Below are 23,164 nucleotides of genomic sequence, written 5' to 3'. Positions count from 1 at the left end.
ATTTTTATTTAAAAATTAAAATTTTAAATTAAAATTTTTTTATAAATATTAAATTTTTTAAATAAAAATTATTAATAAAAAATATTTTTTTATATAAATTATTAATAAAAAATATGAAATTAAATGCATTGAGATTTTATTTGAATAATAATAATTAAATTTGAGATGAATTTGAGTAATTTATATTAATTTTTTATTAATTTTAAATAAATTCAAAAATATAAATAAATTTAAAATCTGAGTGTTTTAATTTTTATAAATATTCCATCCGTTTACGATTTTAATCTTATTGTTATTAAATAAGAAAATAAACAAAGAAAATTTAATCTAAGACCCAAGGGAGAATATTATGTTGGGCCCACACTAGCAAATAAGAAGAGACCCGCCAAATCATCAATTGATTGAACTAAAAAAAGTTGGGATTTTCGATGGATTTTTAAAATTTAACCCAAAACTTAAAAACTAAAAACCAAATTTCAAAGCCTCCACCCAAAACAGCAAAACCAAACCGCCAACACAAAGCTTTTCAAATTGGAAAATGTCCCTCCCTCTTTTATTTCAGCTCTTACTCTTCATCTCTCTCCACCATTACTTATTCCTCTCAACTCCTCACTGCCTTCCAGCTCACCCCTCCCTATCTGTTCAACTCATAAGCCACCACCCAAGGAAACAGAGACGGTAACTGAAGGCCCTGTTCAATGGCAGAACAAGAGAATTGTGTTCGCCTCACTCGCACAGCCAAAAAGAGGGCGGCGGAGATGCCCATTGTGGAGGAGCAGCCAGTGCTCAAGAAGAGAGTGGTGTTGGGGGAGCTGCCTAACTTATCAAACATTGTAGTTCCCATTAATAAGAGTGCTGGGGATTTACCTAGGAAGCAGAAAATTAAGCCAAAACCAAAGGCTAAAAAGGCTATCATACTCAAGGAGGATGAAGCTCCAAAGGAGTATATTGATGGAATGTCTGATGATCCCCAGATGTGTGGACCATATGCATCTGACATTTATGAGTATCTTCATAAATTGGAGGTGAGTGGTCCTGCATTATTAGTAAATGAACTCTAGATCTGTGGATGCATCAATTTCAGATTAGATTTTTTCTCTTATATTTGCAAAGCCAAGAGTTTAAGTAATGTCAGCTCCTCAATGCTTCAATTGAGGGCTTAAATTGATAAAGTGTATTGGCATATAGGTCTGACCTAAAAATCTCCATTTTTGAGTTTTTTTTGTTGGGATTTTAATTGGGTTTTGGGTATTTGATTTTCATCTTTAGGTTTAATTAAACAAGCTGTAATAAAAATAAAAAGTCTTTTGTTTCTGTCAGCTGGGTTTAGTTTTGATGATGGGTTTAACTTTTAGGTGGATCCAAAGAGAAGACCATTGCCTGATTACATTGAGAAAGTTCAAAAGGATGTTAGCCCCAACATGCGAGGGATTCTGGTGGATTGGTTGGTGGAGGTTGCAGAGGAGTACAAGCTTGTCTCTGATACTCTATATCTCACTATTACTTACATAGACAGATTCCTGTCTTTGAATGTTCTTAACAGACAGAAACTTCAACTACTGGGTGTTTCCTCAATGCTCATTGCATCGTAAGAACTGGAGTTCTTTCATTTTGTTTATATTTTTGGTTTAAGATTTATTGTTCAATTGATTGTTTGCACAGTTTGCTTAAATTTCTTTATTGTGCAATATGCAGAAAATATGAAGAAATCAACCCTCCAAATGTGGAAGACTTTTGCTATATAACTGATAATACATACACCAAAGAAGAGGTAAAGTTTTTTTCCCCTACCTCTCTTTTATCTAGTGTATTCCCTGCTTTCTGTTTCATCTTGTGGACTGCTGTTCATTTTTTAGTTTAATTAATGACAATTTTTCATCGATTCTGAAGGTGGTGAAGACTGAGTCTGACATACTCAACTCCCTGAAGTTTGAATTGGGTAGTCCTACAATAAAGACATTCCTAAGGTAAGAGCACTGTTATATAATCTCTTTTTTGCTCATATATTGGTATCTATAAGTGATCTGAATTGTAAAGCACAACAATTTATTCAACTAGAATTTTTGTGTTTATGGTTCTGTTGGATTGCAGGAGATTTACCAGAGTTGCACAAGAGGATTGCAAGGTGAGATTTCACTTCTAAATAGTTTGAATTTGCATTACTGAATATCAATTTCTAGTGTAGGTCCAGGTACTGCTGTTGGCTGTCTGTTGTTGAATGATATTATTTTTGTGCCTTGTGCAGATCTTGAGTTTGCAGCTTGAGTTCCTGGGGTACTACCTTGCTGAGTTAAGCTTGTTGGATTATAATTGTGTGAAATTTTTACCTTCATTGGTAGCTGCAACTGTTATCTTTCTGGCAAGATTCATAATTACACCAAAGATGCATCCCTGGGTAAGAATCTCATTTCAGATAATATTAAATTCAGGCATAATTACACATGGAGAACAACTATACTAATTTGATGTTTGTACAGACTTTAACCCTGCAACAGTATTCTGGATACAAGCCTTCTGACTTGAAGGAATGTGTTCTTATCATACATGACTTGTATTTAAGTAGAAGAGGAGGTGGGTTACAAGCTGTAAGAGAAAAATACAAACAGCATAAGGTATGATTTAGTTCAGCATATTCAGGTTTCAATTTGATTTTTGACAACCAAAATGGCAATCATGTATAAACGTACTTTCTGGGGACAGTTCAAACGTGTTGCAAGTATGCCTTCACCTCCAGAGGTACCTGTTTCTTTCTTTGAAGACCTTAAAGAATGACTCTTTTGGCATCTAAAGATGTGGGGAGGTTACAAGTGAATGAGAATGGACTGACCTTTGCAATTCCTAGAAGAGGAACCCCTGCATCAGAGACAAAGGCATTTTAAATGTTCCAGCTTAATCTTGATTGGTAGAGCGGAAGTTTTTGCCATGATCTGCTGTGATTCTGTCCTTGCTGGTGCTTGTGAATCTGATGCTTGGGATTTAACAATCAGCATGAATAGCACTCACTAACACACTTAGCTGCTAATTGCGCCTGAGGCAAGGCAAATCTTTTGATTGTTAGGACACTTTAAAAAATATTGTAAATGTTCATTTCTTTTATGACATGTTTTTTCTTTTATTTCAAATATGCACATGGTGTAAAAACCTTTGTACTTTGAAATGTTATGTAGTCATTCTTGTTCATTTTAATTCCATTTAAATTAGTTTAGATGGATTCTCACCATATGATAACCATTGACTAATAGTATTTTTGTTTAATCCAATTGAGTGCTTGAGCTTTTTGATGTTTAATACTTTAACTGCCTTACGTTAGAAAAGCTTTACGTGAGAGAAGCACTTACAATTGCTTTACAAAACTGAGTTTTGACTTAACCAGCCTTTCTAATAATTGGAAGAAAATTTTTTGGCATTCAATTTCATCATGCTAGGAAGCCTCTCTTAAATGTGTTTCAAACAAATTACTTGGCTGTTAACCGCTGCTGATCAAATAATGCAGCAGGTATTTGCACAGGTAGCATTAGAATTCAAGTTGACCGGCAGACAAATTGGATGGAACATGGAAGTCTTAAAGCCGCAGAGTCAGGTCAACTTTAAGCAAGTCTGATGGCTGACTGTTCTGTTCTGCGGGTATGCGAGAACTTCCCGGCCAATTTGCCATTGTTGCCTCTTCAGGCAAGGTTGATTTCCATCCTCCCATGCATCTCTGGTTAACATTGTTGAATCTTGCAACCATAGCATTCCGTTCTTTATATGGTTTGTGGACAAGTGAATGGACCTGAAATTGAATACCAAATGACAAAGCCACTGTTTTACTATCAAACATACCATTTGCTGATATTTGTCTCCCATATTGGCACCTTATGATTGCTCCTCTTTCCCTCTTGTGGGCATTCTGGTGGCCACCCAATGCTTGCGAACTCCGGAACTTTCTCTTGCAGAAATTACATGAGAAAATCTTGTTGGGAATTGAATTTGACAGGGAAACTGCTTCTATATCTACTAAATCCCCTGGCTGACTGATGCTCGAGTTCAACCATTCATTCGAGTTACCTCCCTCATTACCTCCAAAATAACGGTCTCCAAAGAGTTTGTTATTCTTTTTAATGGGTGAGATTCCAGTTATCTTGCTTTGGAATATCATATTAACCTCTGGAGGCTGCTCGTGTTAAGGAAGCTACAGGATTAGAGGCTCTGCAGACAGCAGGTATGTTACTTGTGGGTGATGACAGAGAGGCTTGGCTAGTACATACTGTGGAATCGAAGCCGATTGGATTCAGGTATGCATCTCAAGGAAACTGAAGGTGGCAATGGGCATCTCAGGAATTTATAATCTTGCATCTCCCTCCATTGACCCTACATACTGTTTTTGGCATTTTACTCTTTCACTGTCACTACTCACTACTCATGTCAATTGTCATTTTGCTAAAGTTTGGCATTACAAGTTGCTATAAGTTCATATTCCTCTTTCCACATTTACCTGATTTGAAGCAATTGTGATTCCGATTTTGCAATCCTGTAACAATTCCATCATTGTCATATCATTATCAAAATTATCCCAGTTGCCTGCCATGATTTCAAGTTACTTTCCTGAATGTTTGGTAATTATTTCAGAGCTTGATGGGTTCTGATTGTTGTTTTTGATACAAAAGGCACATGATTTGAATCACATTTTGCAAAGTTGTGTAGTTTAGCAATCTGTTCAATAGATGCTTCTTGCCATTCGATGTAATGTATAAGTGAAAGTTCTTGTTGATGAAATTGTTTAGTCATATGGAGTCCTCATCTATCCAAATAAAGGATTAAATCTTTTGATGAGATATATTAATTAAAGCAACAATTCGGTGAAGAGGAATCCTAACTGTAGGTAAACACTACCTTTGAGAACCAAATGAGCATCAATCTTAAAAAATAAATTCTTGTTCTGAATTTTTTCACCCCCAGTATTTCAACAGCAAATCATTTCTCTTTTGGCTTAAGAATGTTGAACATGTAGACAAAATGGATATGACAGTGTTTGATAATCAACTTTTCTTGTATTTAGCCTGGCTGTTTTTTCATGGTAGAGTGTAAAAAAAACAAATTGTGTATTTTTAGAAACTCATTAAAATGTTAATAAATTTTAATTCTCATTTCAACCATCTAAGTTCTTAATACTTGAAGAAATTATTAAAATACAATTATAGAAGATGATATCTTTATTCTAGTTGAGGAAGAGTTTTTTTTATTAAATGAGCCATCTTACTATGTGAATTTTGAAATGGAAGTTTACAAAATAAAGAAAAAGAATTAGAGATTTACTGGAATGCTCCGGTGAAAACCTATGATACTCAAATTTAACTTAAAAATTTTATGGTGAAAGTTTATTTCATTCAAAGTTGTCAAGAAAAGCATAGGAAAAAAGAAGAAGAGGAGCATGAGCTGGATAAAAGTCTCCTTTTTACCTTATCAAATATTCTTTTGTGTGAATGTGTAAATATTCTTTAGTATATTTTTTGTTAGTTATCATTTAACTTGAATAATTTTATATATTATCAATAGTAGCTGCAAATATTTTTTTAAATTGCCTTTTTATGTTTTTAGACATTAAAATAGTAATATTAGAAAAATAATAATTTAAATTAAAACATTCCTCCTTAGGATTTGATCCAAGTGGACATAAGCAGTTCTCTGTTACATGTGCTGGTAAGAAGCAGACAAGAGAAGCTACCATATGAGAGCAAGAACTTGGTAGTGGATGGCTGAGTTTGAATGATGAAACAGAAAGTTGTCTAGTCATATCTATATCTATCTCTATTAACTTAGTGGTGAGTTGGGTGGCAGAGATGGAAATTAGGCATATTCCTTAATCATATGAGATGAAACCACCAAGAGGAACAAACTATTATCAAGAAGGAGATGGTTCTCTTGCTCACTTTTCCACCCTTTTATTCCAATAACATAATTAGATTGTAAAATGAAGCTAGCACATGTTTAGCATAGAGATTTTTTAAGATATCATCTTAAATTTCTTAAGAATTTATAAGAAGTTATGATAGTTTAAATTTTTATAAGAAGAAGATTTAATTTTTTATTATATATAATAATATATTTTAATATTTTTTATTTAATAAATTTTATATATAATTAATAACAATAAATTTAATAATTATATGAACCCGTAAAAAAGTTGATTTCAAAGGGAGATTTTATTGAAAAAGCAGAGACGGCAAAAAATATTGCAGATATATTGACAAAGGTGGTAACTACTGAGAAGTTCAATGATTGTTTGGAATTGTTCCATGCCGCAAGGTATTGATCATGGTAAGGATAGAACTTTAGGTGGAGGTGCAAGTCTCTAAGGTTGTCTTAGGAGGGTGCAAATAATTGTCAATGTAGTAATTTTTTCAGAATTTTTAGGAATTTGATAGTAATTTTTTTCAAAAATCGAAAGATTAATTTTCAAATTGGATTTGAGCCATGCCTGCTAACCCAAATCAGGAAGTCCACTGAGCATTGAAGCTGAGAACTGAGTACCAGTAAGTAGGTATCTCACCCAATCACTATAGCTTCCAAGTTAGTCAAAGTAGCAGTCATGGCAACAAGAAGAAAAGCCACAAGTCAACGAATGGCATTGGGGTATCAAAGAATTTGTTCTTCGTCAGTATACGAATGCTATATACTGAATGGTTACCCACAAGAATCTCTGGTTGGTTTGGCTTGTTTTACCACTGATTTGACCACTCAAGACTCTGCTTTCTTTATATTTTTTGCCTTTATTTGATTTACATGCCAAGCAACTGAATACGTAAACTTTAAGCAAAGATTATTAAAACCCACGTTCGTATCATTAAATATTTATAAATCTCTAGGGCCTTAGCTCTGCATGAAGAAGAAAAAGGTCATTGAGAGTTGAAAAGAAAGAATAAGATTAGATAGTAGCTCAGGCATTTCTGAATTCTGATTTCGCTCTTTTTAAGGTGCAAACAGTACGTTTTCTGGCTCTACACCAAATGGCTATAAAGAGTAAATTGACTATCTTCCAAAGCCGACAAAATTTACCCATAAAAATAAATAAATAAATTGGAAAAAAAAGTACAAAAGCCAGCGTCTGTATATCCTTAGAAATTGGACCCAGTGTTTGGCTTATTTTCCGGGACTAAATGCCATGATAAAAAAGCAAAGATGGCAAGGAAAAGTTTCTCGTGAAGATGCTGTAAAAGAAAACAAAACAAAAAACTCCTTCGTGAGTTGTGTCCCTTGTTTGCAGGGTGTACTCGATGACATGCAACATCCACTTTTTCCTTCTATTTCTCTTCCCATTTGCCCGATCAAAGCCATTTAGCTTTCTCTGCTCTTTCTCCAGCTGGTCCCATTATCCCAGAATTTTTGCGTTTTCTATCCCCCACTTTGAAAATCTCTCTCATTTACAGCCAGGAAAATGAAAATGCAAGTTGGTATGCTGCAGAAGCTAATATTTCTGATTCTTGTTTCGCTGTTTGTGGTCTCCGGAGAGAAGGAAGAGAAGTTGGTGGTTAACAACACGTATAGCCAGCAACCCACAAGGAAAGAGAAGCAGCAATATCAACGTTTAAGCTTCTCATTTGATGTGTTCTTTTCAAACAAAAGAAAAGTTCCAAATGCTTCAGACCCTCTCCACAATCGCTGAGCTAAGGTCTGTTGCAATCTATTCTTAGTTCCTCTATAGTAAACCTAAAGACTTCTGGGAAAAATGGGCAGAGCTATAATGTGTGAAAGGAAGAATTTTCATCAGCTAATAGCTGAGGCTAGCTAGCACTTTCAAAGTCCTCTTTCTGTGCAATTTTGTCAACGATGGTGATGGTTGTTGCTTTCTACTTGAGCGAATTATGCATCCTTTGTTTTCAACTTTTGTGGGTTCTTCTTTTGGACTTTTGAATGAATTTGTATACCAGTTGTATCTATTTATTATTATGAATATTTTTCTTATACGTTATTTGATACATGAAATTTAATAGCTAAATTATCTTTCGATGAATGAGAAGGGATGCATGTCATCCATCTCGCATAATATGAATATTTTATTATTATTATTATTATTATTTTTGAGTCTATAGTCTTTAATTTCCAATTTTACCATATGTAAATTTAGATGGATTTGATAAATCCATACAACTCAATCAAAGGATTTGGTAGCAGCAGAGAATCTACATTTTTTTCTTTGCAGGAACTTTAAATATCCTCGGTGTAGCTGCTCTGATCTCATTTTGTTGATTTTCGACGTGTATTTGTCGTCAAGCTTGTATGTCAGGCACAAAGCACGGCTAAGCTACCTTTGTCCTAATTCATTGCCGAGCAACCGTGGACTTGAGTATATGATATTAGTAAAGGAAATTCAAATAATACTAATACCAAAAAAAAAAAAATCACTTGTGATCAATTGATCGTTGTTGGTTTCGAGTATGTAGCTAAAATCTGATTTAAAATTTAGCATTCGGATCACTAGATTGAAAATTCTTTCCTGCGTCTTTTTAACAATTTACCTTTATGGATTGTTTGAATTGATAGAAAGGGAAGAGAAAAGAAAATATCAAAAAGAAAAATAAAGTGTGATTCCCACTTTCCTTTATTTGGATATGCAAAGGAAAATAAAATTTTCTTTTTTTTTATCTTTTCCCTTTTTTTTTTTCCTCTCATAATTTTATCCAAACAAAGCATTAAAGATAGAATATGAGTTTTCTCTTCTTTAGAAGCAAAAGTGCACTCATTGCTAAATTGCAAGTTGGGTTAATAATTTTCTCCGAATCCCTAGTCAAAATCAGTAACACGTTTCCCATTATAAGTGATTTCCTTAAAACAAAAATTAGAAAAAGAAAACAAAAATCTAATTAATATGATCCCTTTTTGGATTTGTTAGGAATTAAGATGTTTCCTAAGTTATGATTATTAGAGCTGTTTGATGAACGTGGATGTCTGAACTTATGAAATGATTACTGGGCCACCTTGGAAATCCAAAGAGCAAAATGGCTTTCCCGTGTTCCTGCAAAGCGTCACAGAGAGTGCAGACGCAACTTTGAATTTGGGGGCCCATGTCTGCTCCGTAGAGCTTCTTCAGTCAAAACTTTCACCTTTTCATTTCCGACTTGATCATCATTTTCTGCGCGATTTTCCTTTATCAGCATCAATTCCATTAAAAACAATTATATAATATTCAAAATTGTACTAATTTCATTAGAAAATATTTTTTTAATAAAAAATTAATCTTTTTAATTTTTTTAGAATGATTTTTATATATAAATTTATTAATATATTTTATTTTTTAAATTAAAATTAAAAATAAAAAATAAATTATTTATTAAAAAATATTTATTAAAATGAAATTTATATAAAAATATTTTATAAATATATAAAATTTATTTCTCACAAATAAACAAAATTTAAACGTAGACTCTCATTGTAAGGGAGTATTCAATTGGTTTAAAATTAAATTGAATTTAATAAATTAAAATTTAAAATTTTAATATTTATAAAAATTAAATTGAATTGATTTTAGTTAAAATTTAAATTGAATTGAATTAGTCTGATTCGATTCGATTCAGTTGGAATTGAATAAATTTTTTATTTTTTATATTTTATTTTTAATATTTTAAAATTTAATTAAAATATTTTAATTTTAATATAATTTAATCTCTTAATATTATTGAAAATAATATATTATTATCTCTAATATATTCGGTTAAATTTTTTAATTTTTTTCTAATTAAAATCGAATCGAATTAAAATAATTAAATTTTTAAAATTAAAAATTAAATCAAATTAAAATAAAAAATTAAATTAAAATTTTAAATTAATTTAATTTAATTAATTTTTTTTATTTGAATTGAATATTCATCGATCCGGTTACTATGACTGCTAAATCAATAACAATCTTGTCTCATGGTAATGAAGCATGTTACATCTTCCATCTCCGCTCACTACATGCTGAGTGAAATTTTGTCGGCCACCTTTGAACGTGCATGATTGTGAATAAGACACTATCTCCATTTATGGCTTGAGGGTTGACCGTAAGACCCTTGATCTTTATCTTCTTCATCTTTGAATGCTCTCACACTCTTGTATGATATAGAATCATATAAATCATTAGAGAGGCTTGGAAAGTTGCCACCTTCTAGGGCTTCTCTCATTACAATTGCTCATTATTGTCCTCAATGGTCCCTTAAATTGCTTTTGGGGCTCCAAAAGTGAGAAATTATCGAGTGCTTTCAAAGTACATGTTATTTAATTAGTTAAATTAAAATTTTATATATATATTTATATATAATTTTAATTCATTATAATTGATGTAATTTTTAAATTAATTTTTATTATAAATCATTTTTAAAATTGACATTTAAGGCTTATAATTTTTAATTATAAGCATAATTACTACTCAAGTTTTTAATTTTATAATGCCTATATATAATTAAAATATCACATGCTTATCAATGATTTTTAGTTCATTAGCAATAGAGTCGCATCTCAATTTTGTTTTCAGATTTTAGTTGGAGATAATTATTTAAGAAAGTATGATATAACAAATCTATAAGATTTTGCTTTAACTAATATTTAGCCTTTAAAATTTTTTTATAAAGGGATAAAGGATTGGGTCTTTCTTTTATAGCTGAATTATGAGTGCATTTTATAACAAAATTTTAATTATTAAAAAAATTAAATAAATGAATTAAAATATATATTTTTTTAAAATATAAACAATAAAAGGTTATTCAATTTAAATATACGAGATTAAAATGTGATGAAAGAATTAAATTTTATTTTAAAAAAATTAATTTAATTCTTAAAAATTGAGTCTGGGTCTTTCTTTTATCATATGTAATCATATTGCCTATTTATTATATTCCTGTCACGTGATCCTGTTTCGCAGTAATAGCTCATAATTTATTTTGGGTTATGTTGTGTAATATCAGAGACCCTCTGCTAGTTTTCGATTTTTGGGATTCGAAAGTGATAATTATTCTCATAATTTGAAACACATGATCCACTGAGATTGGTTTTTTCTTACTCATGTCATTTTGCCTACCTACCCCTTCAATGATGGCTTTCCCGTTTCTTGAGTTGCATTTAAAGCTTGCCATCAAAATCATCTTATAAGAGTTCCTTCTTTTTCTTCGAGTGTCACTTTTGCTCTCATCCATAACTTTTTCTTTTAGAAAGACTCAGTCACTTTTTTTTTTCTCGATCACACTCCCTTGCATAGTAATTTTCTTTTTTTTCTTTTAAAATGAATAGGAATGCCTCATCTTCTTCTCTTACGCCTAGTGAAAACTTTGTTTCAAGCTCTTCTTTTAACAGCCTCATCCGTGTCCCAGCTTCTATCGTACCATTAGGGATGGTTCAAGAAGGCAAAGTGAACCTGATTGGTGACACCCCGTCCATCCTATGAAAGCGAGATATAGATCGATTTTATGATAAATACTAGATTTTCTGATAGACTTTCCGTGTTTTTACTCCTTTCTCAAATGTTCATGTGAGCGACCTGATTCCTGCAGATGATACTATCATAGTCTTCAAGGAGCAGTTGAAGGCGGGTTTTCGGTTCCCCATGAACCTATTTTTTTATTGAAGTCCTTCGATTTCACAGACTTGTAGTAGTCTAGTTGAATCCCAACAACTAGAGACACATGGTGGCTTTCTGGTTTGTTTTATCTAATAACAATATTGAGCCGAGCGTGGCCCTCTTCTCCCAGCTGTACCAGCTGGGTACTCGCAAAAATGAGGAGTTTTGATTTTTTAGTAGACAAAAATACTAGAAAATGTTCGACCGGATACCTTCTTCCTTAAAACGGTAGAAAAATAAGTTTTTCATTATCCGCCACCAGACGTGAGCTAAAGAAAGATGGGTCCAATCAATGAGGGATGAGAATGAGACTCTAGCCTTTCTCTTGATGAAGGCTAAGTCTTCTCAGAAAATAAACGTTATCAAGACTCATCCTCCCCTAAATAGGTAAAATTTCGACATAAAGTTATCGTTATCAAACATAGTTTAGCATATCCCCATTACCCTGTAATCGCTAAATCACCAATATATTATCTGATGAGATCTCTCATCAAGCAGACCGGTCACATCATCGGTGGATTATCAGAAAATTATCATATTTATCTTCATTCTCTTATAATATAAAAGGTGAACGATCATAGAGACAAAAATATACAATTTTCTTGTACAACTACTCTAAAGTTCTAAGTAATTTCATTTTGTCACCCCTTCTCTTCAAGCTTACTAATTTAAGCATTATAGTGGTTACCGTGGACACCCATCACCTCGCGTTCTTTTTTCTTAAGTTTAACCAATCACAGTTTTATTTTTCGGTCGCATTAATTTTATTATAATTTCATAACAAAATCAAGAATTTATTATTATTATTATTATTCATGGGCTATTTTAGTTATACTTGTAATAATAAAATAAATTTGAAATGAGTTTGTGAATGCAATTTTGGGATAAAAGAATGAAAGTTTAAACTAAAGAACAAACTCTCAAAAATCTAGATTTGGCGGCCAAAATGGACTTTAAGTTGTCAAACCACATGAACAATTACGCAAATGGTGAAGGGATTTTCACAATTGAGGTGGTCTGCTGACGATGAAAGGTGAAAATTTTGGTGCAAAAATAAGCACTTTAATTAGAAGAATGCAGATATCTAAGGGGCAATATCAATAATTAATGGAAGTATCTAAGAGAAAATTAACTTTTTTAGAAGTTGGAAAATGTAATTTATTTGATTTAAAGATGGAGATTATTGAAATTCTAAATTCAATTAGAAAAAAAGAGTTAAAATAATTTGGGAAATTTTGATTAGAATTTATTTAGAAAGTTTAGTTTACAATTATTTAGGAAGAAAATAAAAAGAAAAAAGAAAGTTTTGTAATGCAATTAGCAAATATGGGTATGAGTTAAAAATGTTAAATAATTTTTGTGTGAATTATTATTATAAAAAAATTATAAATGATCATCACTTGTCATGATGTGAGAATGGATACGCTCTATTCAATCTATTTGATTTTATTTAAATATTTTAGTATTTTAAAAATAATTTAAAAATAAATTTAAATTAAAAATAAAAAATAATATTTTTATCTCAGTTTTATAATTTAAAGATAAATTTAATTTTTTTACTAAAAATATTAGTGATGGTGTATTATTTTGCATTGCTAATAAATTTATTAGACTGTATATATAATTATATTTTTATATTAATCGAAATTAACTTATTAAATATTTAAATTAAAATTGAAACATATTAAACATCTAAATTTATAATAATTATAATAATTAAACACAAATTCATATTATTGATAATTTATTAGAAAAAATAAAAATTATACACATATTGGGAAAAAAAAAGTAAAAATTGTACTCTAAATAATAAAACATCTGAACTTCATGTAATGAATGTATACGCATCCTTCACTGTCCCTTGTTTAAAATATTTAATTTTAAAAAATTTAAAAAAATTAATTTTTTTTTCTAAATTATTATGTTTGGCAAAACCGTAAGAATCCAATTCTCTTAAATTCCTGTGAAAATTAATTTTAAATTAAAAATAATTTTTATCAAAATTATTAAAATTTTATAAGAAATAATTTCATTTAAACTATTTACATCAAAATTACATAGCTTTTAGAAACTCTTTTTTATTTTTTTCTTTTATTCTTTATATTTTTCTTTATTTTAATTTTAAATTTATTTTTTAATTAATAATTACTCTTTAAAATAATTTTAATATTGATTATTAATATTTAAATTTATAATTAATATTAAAAAATTATTATATTATTTTATTAATTTTAAAAAATAATTTTTATATTTTTAATAGCAAAAAATTATATAAAATTCAGATTTTAAATATTATAAAAATAATAATAATGATAATTTTTCAATAAATATAATAAAAATCATTATTATTTGTAAAAATAATATTTATGTTTAGTTTAAAAATAATAAAAATAATGAATAAATTAAATCAATTTAAATTTATTATTAATTTATCTAATATTAACACAATTATTATGTCTATAACTTCTTAAAATTTATTTTTATCATCTTCTTGTTATATCTCTTAATTACCTTTTTTAGCAGTAGATAAATAAAAAAATTATTAAAAGTAAAATAATTAAGTGAGATAAAAATTAATTTAATCAAATTAAAAAGTATTTTGTTACTAATTATGTGATTTAATGAGTTTTTAATTATCATATATAAATTTAAAATTACAATTAAATGTTGACAGACGATCGATTAATTTATTAGGCTTAAATTTTTTAATCACTTGCTGCGCCATTGATTCAAAGACTGGACAATTTTGACGGCCAAAAAATAAGTAGGAAAAAAGAAAAAACATGGATTAAGCTCTAATTTTTTTTTTTTTTAACAACGGAAAATGCAAACGCTTCACCTTTTAACAGTTATTACCGCTCTGAATCTTAATTTTCAAGAAACAAAACATCCAAAAACCGAAATGCAGATAGATAATGTCGCCCATTCAGTTATCTTTTCTTTTTTTTTTTTCCTTATTAACGTTGTTGCCAATTTAACCACGCAAATTGACGTTATACAACATTGGTTTTAGTCTTTGTATTTCGTTTTCAACTTTGTCGATATTTTCGATGAAGATGGAAATAATACAATCAGATATTCACAAATTTATGTACAAAAATTATTAATCTACTTTACGTCACATCACTTCAAATAATTAATCTTCATACCCCACTTCACTGCTCAATCAACGTGCCTCTCGACTCTTGCATGGATAAATTATTTTTTTTAAAAGACATGAAATACATGGATTGCTGCTATTGCATTTAAATTAAAATTATAATAATTATAATTAAATTTTTTGATAGTATATAAATTTATATATATAAAAAAATTATTTAAGAGCATAAAAAATCCATTATAATCAATGTATACTATTACTATGTATAAAATTTCTGGAGCTGCCCTCGTTTTATGACTCCTTTGGAGTTGCTGTTTTCCATTTCTCCTCCGAAACCGAGAAGGAAAATATTCCCTAAAATGGAGGCAACTCCCTGGTTGAACTTGGGAGTCCTGGTTGTGGTCCTCTGTGTGCTTGCAGCGAAGTTTACATTCCGCAGACTTGGCAACCGCAAGAACCTCCCACCTACTCCACCAGCTCGTCCGATCATCGGTCACCTCCATTTGCTCAAGCAACCAGTTCACCAAACTCTACATGAACTGTCCCTGAGATATGGTGACATTTTATTTCTCCGGTATGGGACTCGCAGAGTCCTAGTGATCTCCTCACCATCTGCAGTTGAAGAGTGCTTTACCAAAAACGATGTCATCTTTGCGAACCGTCCTCTCTCTCTTGCTGGGAAGCATCTCAATTACAACTCTTCGACTATGGGTTTCTCATCCTACGGCGACCACTGGCGCAATCTCAGGCGCCTCACGACTATAGAGCTCTTCTCTTCTAGCCGTGTCGCAATGTTTTCTGGTATTCGAGCAGAGGAGGTTCAGTTGTTAATCAAACAACTATTTCAGGACTCGAGAAGAGAGTCAGCTACGGTGGCTCTGACATCAAAGTTCTTGGAGCTCACTTTCAATAACGTTATGAGGATGATTGCCGGAAAACGTTATTATGGGAAAGTTGTAAGGGATGAAGAAGGAGAACTGTTGCAGGAGATCATTAAAGAAATGGAGGCACTTCGTGGAAGCTCAAATCTAAATGATTACTTTCCAGTACTACAGTGGGTGGATTACCAAGGAGTGGAGAAAAAGATGATGAGATTGATGAAGAAGATGGACAGATTCTTGCAGGACCTCATTGAAGAGCACCGGAAAGCAAGAAGCGACTCATCTTCATCTTCATCAGAGAATCTGTCTGATGCATGCAAACAGAAGAAGGACACGACTTTGATTGATGTTATGTTGTCGCTCAAAGAGACAGAACCAGAATTCTATACTGATCAAACCATCAAAGGAGTAATACATGTAAGTATGTAAATTCATGATCCTGACTTAAACTGAATTAATGGCTTGATTGATGAGTGTTTATTAACCACTGCAAAAATTATTCCCAGTCAGCACTTACTGCAGGATCTCAAACTTCAGCAGCTACTCTAGAATGGGCGATGTCACTTCTCCTGACTCACCCAGAAGCACTGCATAAGGCTTTTGTAGAAATTGAAGCCGTTGTTGGACTAGATCACCTAATCGATGAAACTGATGTATCAAAACTAAGTTACCTACAAAACATAATTAACGAGACATTTCGACTCTTTCCACCGGCGCCGCTGCTATTACCACACGAATCATCGGCAGACTGCACAGTTTGTGGGTTCCATGTGCCGCGGGGGACGATGTTACTGGTCAACATATGGAGCATGAACAGAAACCGCAAGCTTTGGGAGGATCCAACGAAATTCATGCCAGAGAGATTTGAAGGTGGAGAAGGAGAAGGGTATAAGCTGCTTCCATTTGGTGCTGGAAGGCGGGCGTGTCCAGGGGCTGGTCTGGCCAAGCGAGTGATAGGTCTCACATTGGGTTGCTTGATTCAGTCGTTTGAGTGGGAAAGATTCGGCAAAGAAGAGATCAACATGAAAGAGGGAACTGGGCTCACCATGCCCAGAGCTGTTCCTTTGGAAGCAAAGTGCAGACCTCGCAAAGCCATGATCGGCCTACTCTCCTCCTTATGAAGCGCTGCAGCGCACGAAGCTGTAGGTTTGTTTCTTCTCGCATGGTTTCTTTCTTTCTGTGAAATTCGATCAACTATAAAATTATAGTTTTATTAAATATTAAAAAATTATTTATTAAAATTGATTATTTTATATATATATATATAGTAAGAATTTAAATTATATTTATAATAATTTTAAATTATTATTAAACTATTTAATTTAATAATATTAAAATAATAATTTTATAATTATTATTACAATAATATTGTATATATCCTAAAATGTACTAGTGAATTTTAAACAAATACATAATTGTAAATTTGAACAAGAAAACGAACCTTGCTCCAAAATACGATGTCGTTACTCTTTCTAGAAACTAAATCAAGTTTCTTCTATGAAGACAAATTTCCTACTGGGAAAGAAGGCCAAATACCCTTTAAAAAATATATCATTTTTCATAAATAAAAACATCAAAGTCAAAACTGCCCTTGGCATCTACTATTAGCTCATATCAAACATAAGGCTAAATTTGACCTTTCCGCACGTTACAAAGGGCCAAGATGTGTACCTTTAAAAAACACCTTTTTTTTTTTTAAACAATTGAACGGATACTTAATTTATTTTTAAAATTTGAAAGATTTGTATATTTTACAAGGATATATTTAATTTATTTTTAAAATTTAAAAGATTTATTTAATTTATTTTAATAATTAAAGGGTTTTTCTATATAATAAAAAATTCAAAGACTTTTAAAATTATATGCCAAAATTTAAAGATTAAAATAGACTTTTTTGCCACTTTAGTTATGTGAAGCATTCAATTGCCTAAAAATTCCGAATTGCTACTCTAATTTTTTTGAAAAGAAAATTTTAAAAAAGCATTCTTTTGATAAAAAATTAAATATAAATATTTAATTATTTTTATATTTAATTTAAATTATAAAAAATTTTAAATATAGTGACTAATTTTATCTCTGAAAATTTTCGTCCAAATTTAAAAATAATAATTTTATAAAGTTTAGTAATTAAAATTAATTTTATCATCATTTTTAAAAATAGGCTAATTAAATATTGAATAAAGAAATATAATTTTCTAGCACAAAAATTTTGCTTTATTTATTTATATTATAGACTCAAAATATTAATTATAATTTATTATAATATGTATAAATTAATATTTTTAACATCATTTAAAATATGTCTATATTTACACATTTAAAACTCTTAAAATTAGTTGGTTTAATAGCATCTTAACTATTTAATTGGTTCTCAGTTGCAAAAATCCAACGCCAAGTTCAATAATCATACTATATAATTGTTTATTCTTATACTCTGTTTTGTTTACAAGAAAATAATTTATATAATAAAATATTTTTCAATGAAATAATTTATTTTATATTATTTAATTTTAATTTAAAAAATCAAATTTATTAACAAATTTATATATAAAAATTTTAATAAAATTTTAGGCATAGAAAATAATTTTCACTGTTCAAGAGAGTAAATCATTTTTTTTGAAATGACATATTTTTCTGTTAATTAAATTTTTTTAATATTTTAAACATATATGAATCATCTTTCAAGATATGAAAAGAATCTGCCTTAAATATCTCAAAATTTTAAAATTTTAGTATTTTTTTTATTAATTTTAGTCATTTTTTTTTATCAATTTCAGATTAATTTGAAATTTTAATTAATTTAGTTCATAGTCAAAATTCATAATGGGATTGTTGATATGATATTGAAATAATAATATTTTATTCAAAAAATCACATAATAAAAATTCAATTTTTTTTAATATTTATCAATTATAATATAATTATTTTAATTATAGCTAATTAATTAATTTTAGTTAAATTATTTTAAATTAAAATTTTTTTATGTAGTATAATAAAAAATCAATATATCTATTTATTTTAGATAATACAATTTATAAAAATTTCCCTCCTTTTATCTCTAATGTCATATCTTATTTATAAACATTATTTATGAAATAAATATAATATTTTATAATTAAAATATTATATTATTTAAAGCATTTTTGGAAATAATTTTTATTTTACATCAAATTAATTATTTTTTAAAAAATTTGAGTGAGTATATGTAATTAATATTTTTAAAATGTGAAATATTTTTTGAGTTTTAATGTAAATTGAATTGAAATCACATTGTATAATTGATTTTGATTTTTGAATTGGACCAGAACTTTAGATTATAGAGCTGGTTATGGTCCCTCTTCTATAAATATTATAATTACACCAAAAAATTTTACACGATATTAATTTTCCTGTTATATTAAATATAGCAATAATATTAATAATTATTTTTTATTATATAAAAAAAATATATTAATAAATAAAAATTATAAATATTAATAAATATTTATTATTATTATAAATATTCTTTTAACTGCAACTAAAGTTTTGTATTAAAAAATTAATGACAATAATTTTATAATAGTAATTTGCTCTGGATAATCCTTTTTTAATAGTTTTATAAATATTTTATATTACGAATCTTTGTAAATTTAGACTAGACAATCCTTTTTGAACAAAATGCAATAATCTTTCATGCATGGGCTACACGTGGCAAATTATTTCATGCATGAATTACAAGTGGTTAACACATATGCAACTTTCCATATATGAAAGAATAGAAAATTATTTTCATAGATGGAAAAATCTATTAAAATGGCAAATTATCTCATATGCATAATTACACATCATCATACATGCATTTTTAAAGATAAGAAAGAATCTCGAAACAAGTGTCAACCATGCATGAAAAGTGACGTACAAATTATCAGAAACATCGGAATCTACATAAAACTCACCGTATAGACCCTTAAAAGCTCATTAAAACATCAAAAAATCATAAGTTCAATATGGATGAATTATGGTTGCCTTTCATTTCTATCATTTTCTTAATCTTTTTTCTGTCGAAGCTCCTTTCACCGAAACAAACACGGCGAAAAAACCTCCCGCCGAGCCCCCGTGCACTTCCCATAATTGGCCATCTACATCTCTTAAAAGAACCTATCCACAAAACATTGCAGAGCTTATCAAATCAGTATGGTCCAATTATGTTCCTCAAGTTTGGTTTTCGAAACGTTGTTATCATCTCGTCCTCAGCTTTACTCGATGATTGCTTCAATAAAAACGACATCGTCTTAGCTAATAGGCCTCGTCTCATGTCTGGTAAAATCATGAACTATAACTATACCACCATAAATTTTTCTTCTTACAACAACCATTGGCGCAATTTTCGTCGCATTGCAACATGTGAAATTTTCTCAACAAGCAAACTCATGATGTTCATGGGCGTCAGAGAAAACGAAGTGAGAATCTTTCTCAAAGGTCTGTTTCAAAATTCGAGCACAAGTTTCAAGAAAGTCGAACTGCGGTCGAGGCTGTCGGAGCTTACTTTTAATGTTATAATGTGGACGATCTCAGGGAAGCGATTGGAGGAGTCTAAGCACATTCGTGATGCTATATGTGAGGTTTTTGAAGTGAGTGGTTCATCAAATCTAGGGGATTTTCTGCCGGTTCTACAGTGGATTGATTTCCAGGGAATAAAGAAAAAGATGGTGAGATTGCATAAAGAAATCGATGATTTTGCACAAGGTTTGATAGATGAGCATAGAAATCATAAGAACTCTTGCACACAAGGACAAGGAAGGAGTGATACAATGGTTAATAATTTGTTGTCCTTACAAGAATCTGAACCTGAGAACTATTCTGATGAAATTATCAAAAGCCTCTTACTGGTATGTATCATCTCCCTTTTTTTTTCCAAGAAGCCAAAAACAAACGTTATAGAAAAACTATTAATTGTATCTCAATTTTAAAAAATAAGTCATTTTAATAATTTTAATTATGGAATGTTTTACTATTTAGTTTCAATTATAAAAAAAGAAACTAAATAAAAAAATTTATTAATTAATCATTTAGTTTTATAAAAATATTTATTTATTAATTAGTTTTTAACGAGAATATTTTAAATTAATTTTTTATAATATTTAATTATTAAAATTAATAAAATAATTAATTAATAAATTATTTAAAATTTTAAAAATATGTTAATATATTTTTTAAAATTAAAATATAAATTTTTCTATATTATAAAATTTTTTATAAAATTATAATAAAAGTTTTTAAAAATTACTAGAATTTTATAAAAAATTTTAAAATTTACTATTTAACTTATAAAAATTTATTAATCAGTCTTTTTATTAGTTGATTTTTTAAATTTTTATAAAATTTATTAATTAATTTTTTGTATTAGCCATATTTTAAATTTTTGATAATTGATATTTTAAATTTCTGTTAATTGATTCTTTAAATTTTTATAAAATTTATTAATTAATTTTTTTATTAGCAATATTTAAAATTTTTAAAAATATATAATAAATTAATAAAAAAATTAATTAATAAATTTTTTAAACGTTAAATATATTTTAATATATTTTTTAAAATCAAGTTTTTTTATATATTATTTTTTTATAAGCTACCAAAACCTTTACCCAATTGGTTCAATTTTTTTTTTCAATTTTAGTCTATCTTAAGACGTAGGGTTGACATTGTTGTTTAATTAGCTTAGGAATTATTTTTTTAATATGGAATCTACTTCGAATCACTTGTTTTATCAGCATAGAAATGATTTTTTAAGTGGGACCTACGTGAATCATAGAAATTATTTTTATTAAAGCAGGCCACCTGAATTAGCACCGCTGAGGGCATAGAAATCATTTTTTTACACTAATTTTTGTAATTAGGCCAAGGTTTATAAAACAAAATTAACTAAACATGACAATTTGCATAAAAATTTAACCAAAATATATAATTTTTACTTTTTTTTTGTCAATTGTTCATAATATAGATTTATGTAAAGGGTAATCATACATCAATTTGTTTGATTTTGATCAACAGTAACATATAATTTGTTTATGCAGTCAATTATAGTAGCAGCCACAGATACAGCAGCAATCACTATGGAGTGGACGATGTCGCTTTTACTTAACCATCCAGAAATGCTGAAGAAGGCCGAAGCAGAGATAGCCAAAGTTGTTGGTCAAGACCGATTAGTAGACGAGTCCGACATCCCCAACTTGCCATATCTGCAATGCATCATAAACGAGTCGATGCGGCTGAAGACAGCAGGACCAATAATAGCTCCCCATGAAACCATCCGACGACTGCACCATTTGGGGCTATGATGTTCCGCGAGGGACAATGTTGCTGGTCAATGCATGGGCCATTCATATGGATCCGAAGGCGTGGGACGACCCAACAAGTTTTAAGCCAGAGAGATTTGAAGGTTATGATGATAAGGCTCATAAGTTGGTTCCATTTGGGTTGGGGAGAAGGGGATGTCCTGGGGCTGGTCTGGCTAATAAAGTGATGAGCTTAGCCTTGGCTTCGTTGATACAATGCTTTGAGTGGAAGAGAGCCAGTGAAGAGCTAGTGGATATGGCTGAAAGGACCAGAGGGTTAACCATACCTAAGGTGCAGCCATTGGAAGCGTTGTTTAAAGCCCGTGAGTCTATGCTTAATGTCTTGGAGAAGATATAGTGAGTGCTTGACTGGTTTTCTTTAAGTGATTATGAGAGAAAAATAAATAAATAAATGTATAGAACAATCGTTGTAATTCCGAAAATAAATCTCACTCTCACATACTCAATATTTAAATCACTCCTATTGAATCAAATAACCCTTTAAATTCAGAAAAAAAGCCCAAACCTCCCCCTAGCTCAATTCCCTCTCTCCTTGGACTTAAAAGAAAATTTTCCCCTAGAGGAAGAGACTTTGCCTCCTTATTGTGTCAAGAGTTTCAGCCTTGGCCTATTTATAGGTATATATGGGAATAGCTTTTGTCTCCAACTGAATATCATCGTTGCATGTGCTTGATCGACGGAATCAAAATCCTCTGTCTTATGGAGTTTTGATCCCGCGTCTACTTTAGCTACATTTTTACTCTTTGTGTTTCAATTAGTTGAGAAGGCTTTCTGCTACTTTGGAAGAGTAAACTGTTCATTTTCCTTGTCGGTAATGGTGGTAGTCAATTTAGAGGAGAGGCGATGATTCTGTAAGCTAGTCTGAGTTGGGGATGGGTCAAACAGGTTTGGATCTTAGAGCTTGAGGGACATTGGGCTTTTCCTTTTTAGGCGTTTGAGACTCTTTAGTATTGTAGTGGTTTCCTAATAGGCAATGGGCCTTTTCTTCTATAATATTTGAGCTTTCCAATGGCATGTTTAATGAATATCTTTATGTTAGAGAAAATAAAACTCATTTCTATTGGTTTTTTAATCAAATAAAAATAATTTTTTTAAAGCAAAAATATTAATAAAATTCTATAAAATAAAAAGAGACATCATCCCAAATAGAGCGATGATTATGCCTGATAGATTATCTAGTCATATGAGTAATTAGAGTAGCGTTACGACGAATTTATCTAATAAAAATATCAGTTTTAAAGTGTAATAAAGATTTACAATCATTTAGAATCTGCATAAAATA

At 29.9% G+C, this 23,164-nt stretch overlaps 3 protein-coding genes and 1 pseudogene across 3 annotated transcripts; 3 read left to right on the top strand and 1 right to left on the bottom strand.

Moving 5' to 3' along the window:
• The first annotated feature begins 478 nt into the window (after positions 1-478).
• On the top strand, positions 479-3,180 carry LOC110615019 (putative cyclin-A3-1). Its single transcript, XM_021756722.2, has 8 exons — positions 479-1,025; positions 1,356-1,588; positions 1,696-1,771; positions 1,891-1,967; positions 2,092-2,125; positions 2,246-2,395; positions 2,478-2,612; positions 2,701-3,180. Exons 1-8 carry the CDS (start codon positions 699-701, stop codon positions 2,770-2,772), a joined length of 1,104 nt encoding a protein of 367 aa, XP_021612414.1. The 5' UTR covers positions 479-698; the 3' UTR covers positions 2,773-3,180.
• A 114-nt stretch (positions 3,181-3,294) lies between these two features.
• Positions 3,295-4,274, bottom strand: LOC110615020 (zinc finger protein 7). Its single transcript, XM_021756723.2, has one exon. It carries the CDS (start codon positions 4,136-4,138, stop codon positions 3,563-3,565), a length of 576 nt encoding a protein of 191 aa, XP_021612415.1. The 5' UTR covers positions 4,139-4,274; the 3' UTR covers positions 3,295-3,562.
• Positions 4,275-14,915: 10,641 nt separating this feature from the next.
• On the top strand, positions 14,916-16,769 carry LOC110614648 (cytochrome P450 81Q32). The gene is made up of 2 exons (XM_021756253.2): positions 14,916-15,964; positions 16,054-16,769. Exons 1-2 carry the CDS (start codon positions 14,960-14,962, stop codon positions 16,666-16,668), a joined length of 1,620 nt encoding a protein of 539 aa, XP_021611945.1. The 5' UTR covers positions 14,916-14,959; the 3' UTR covers positions 16,669-16,769.
• A 2,352-nt stretch (positions 16,770-19,121) lies between these two features.
• Positions 19,122-22,329, top strand: LOC110614289 (annotated as a pseudogene).
• The last annotated feature ends 835 nt before the right edge of the window (positions 22,330-23,164 follow it).

Source organism: Manihot esculenta, chromosome 5 (assembly GCF_001659605.2).
Source record: "Manihot esculenta cultivar AM560-2 chromosome 5, M.esculenta_v8, whole genome shotgun sequence".
In the NCBI taxonomy this organism is placed as follows: domain Eukaryota; kingdom Viridiplantae; phylum Streptophyta; class Magnoliopsida; order Malpighiales; family Euphorbiaceae; genus Manihot; species Manihot esculenta.
This window is presented reverse-complemented; position numbering and strand designations above follow the sequence as displayed.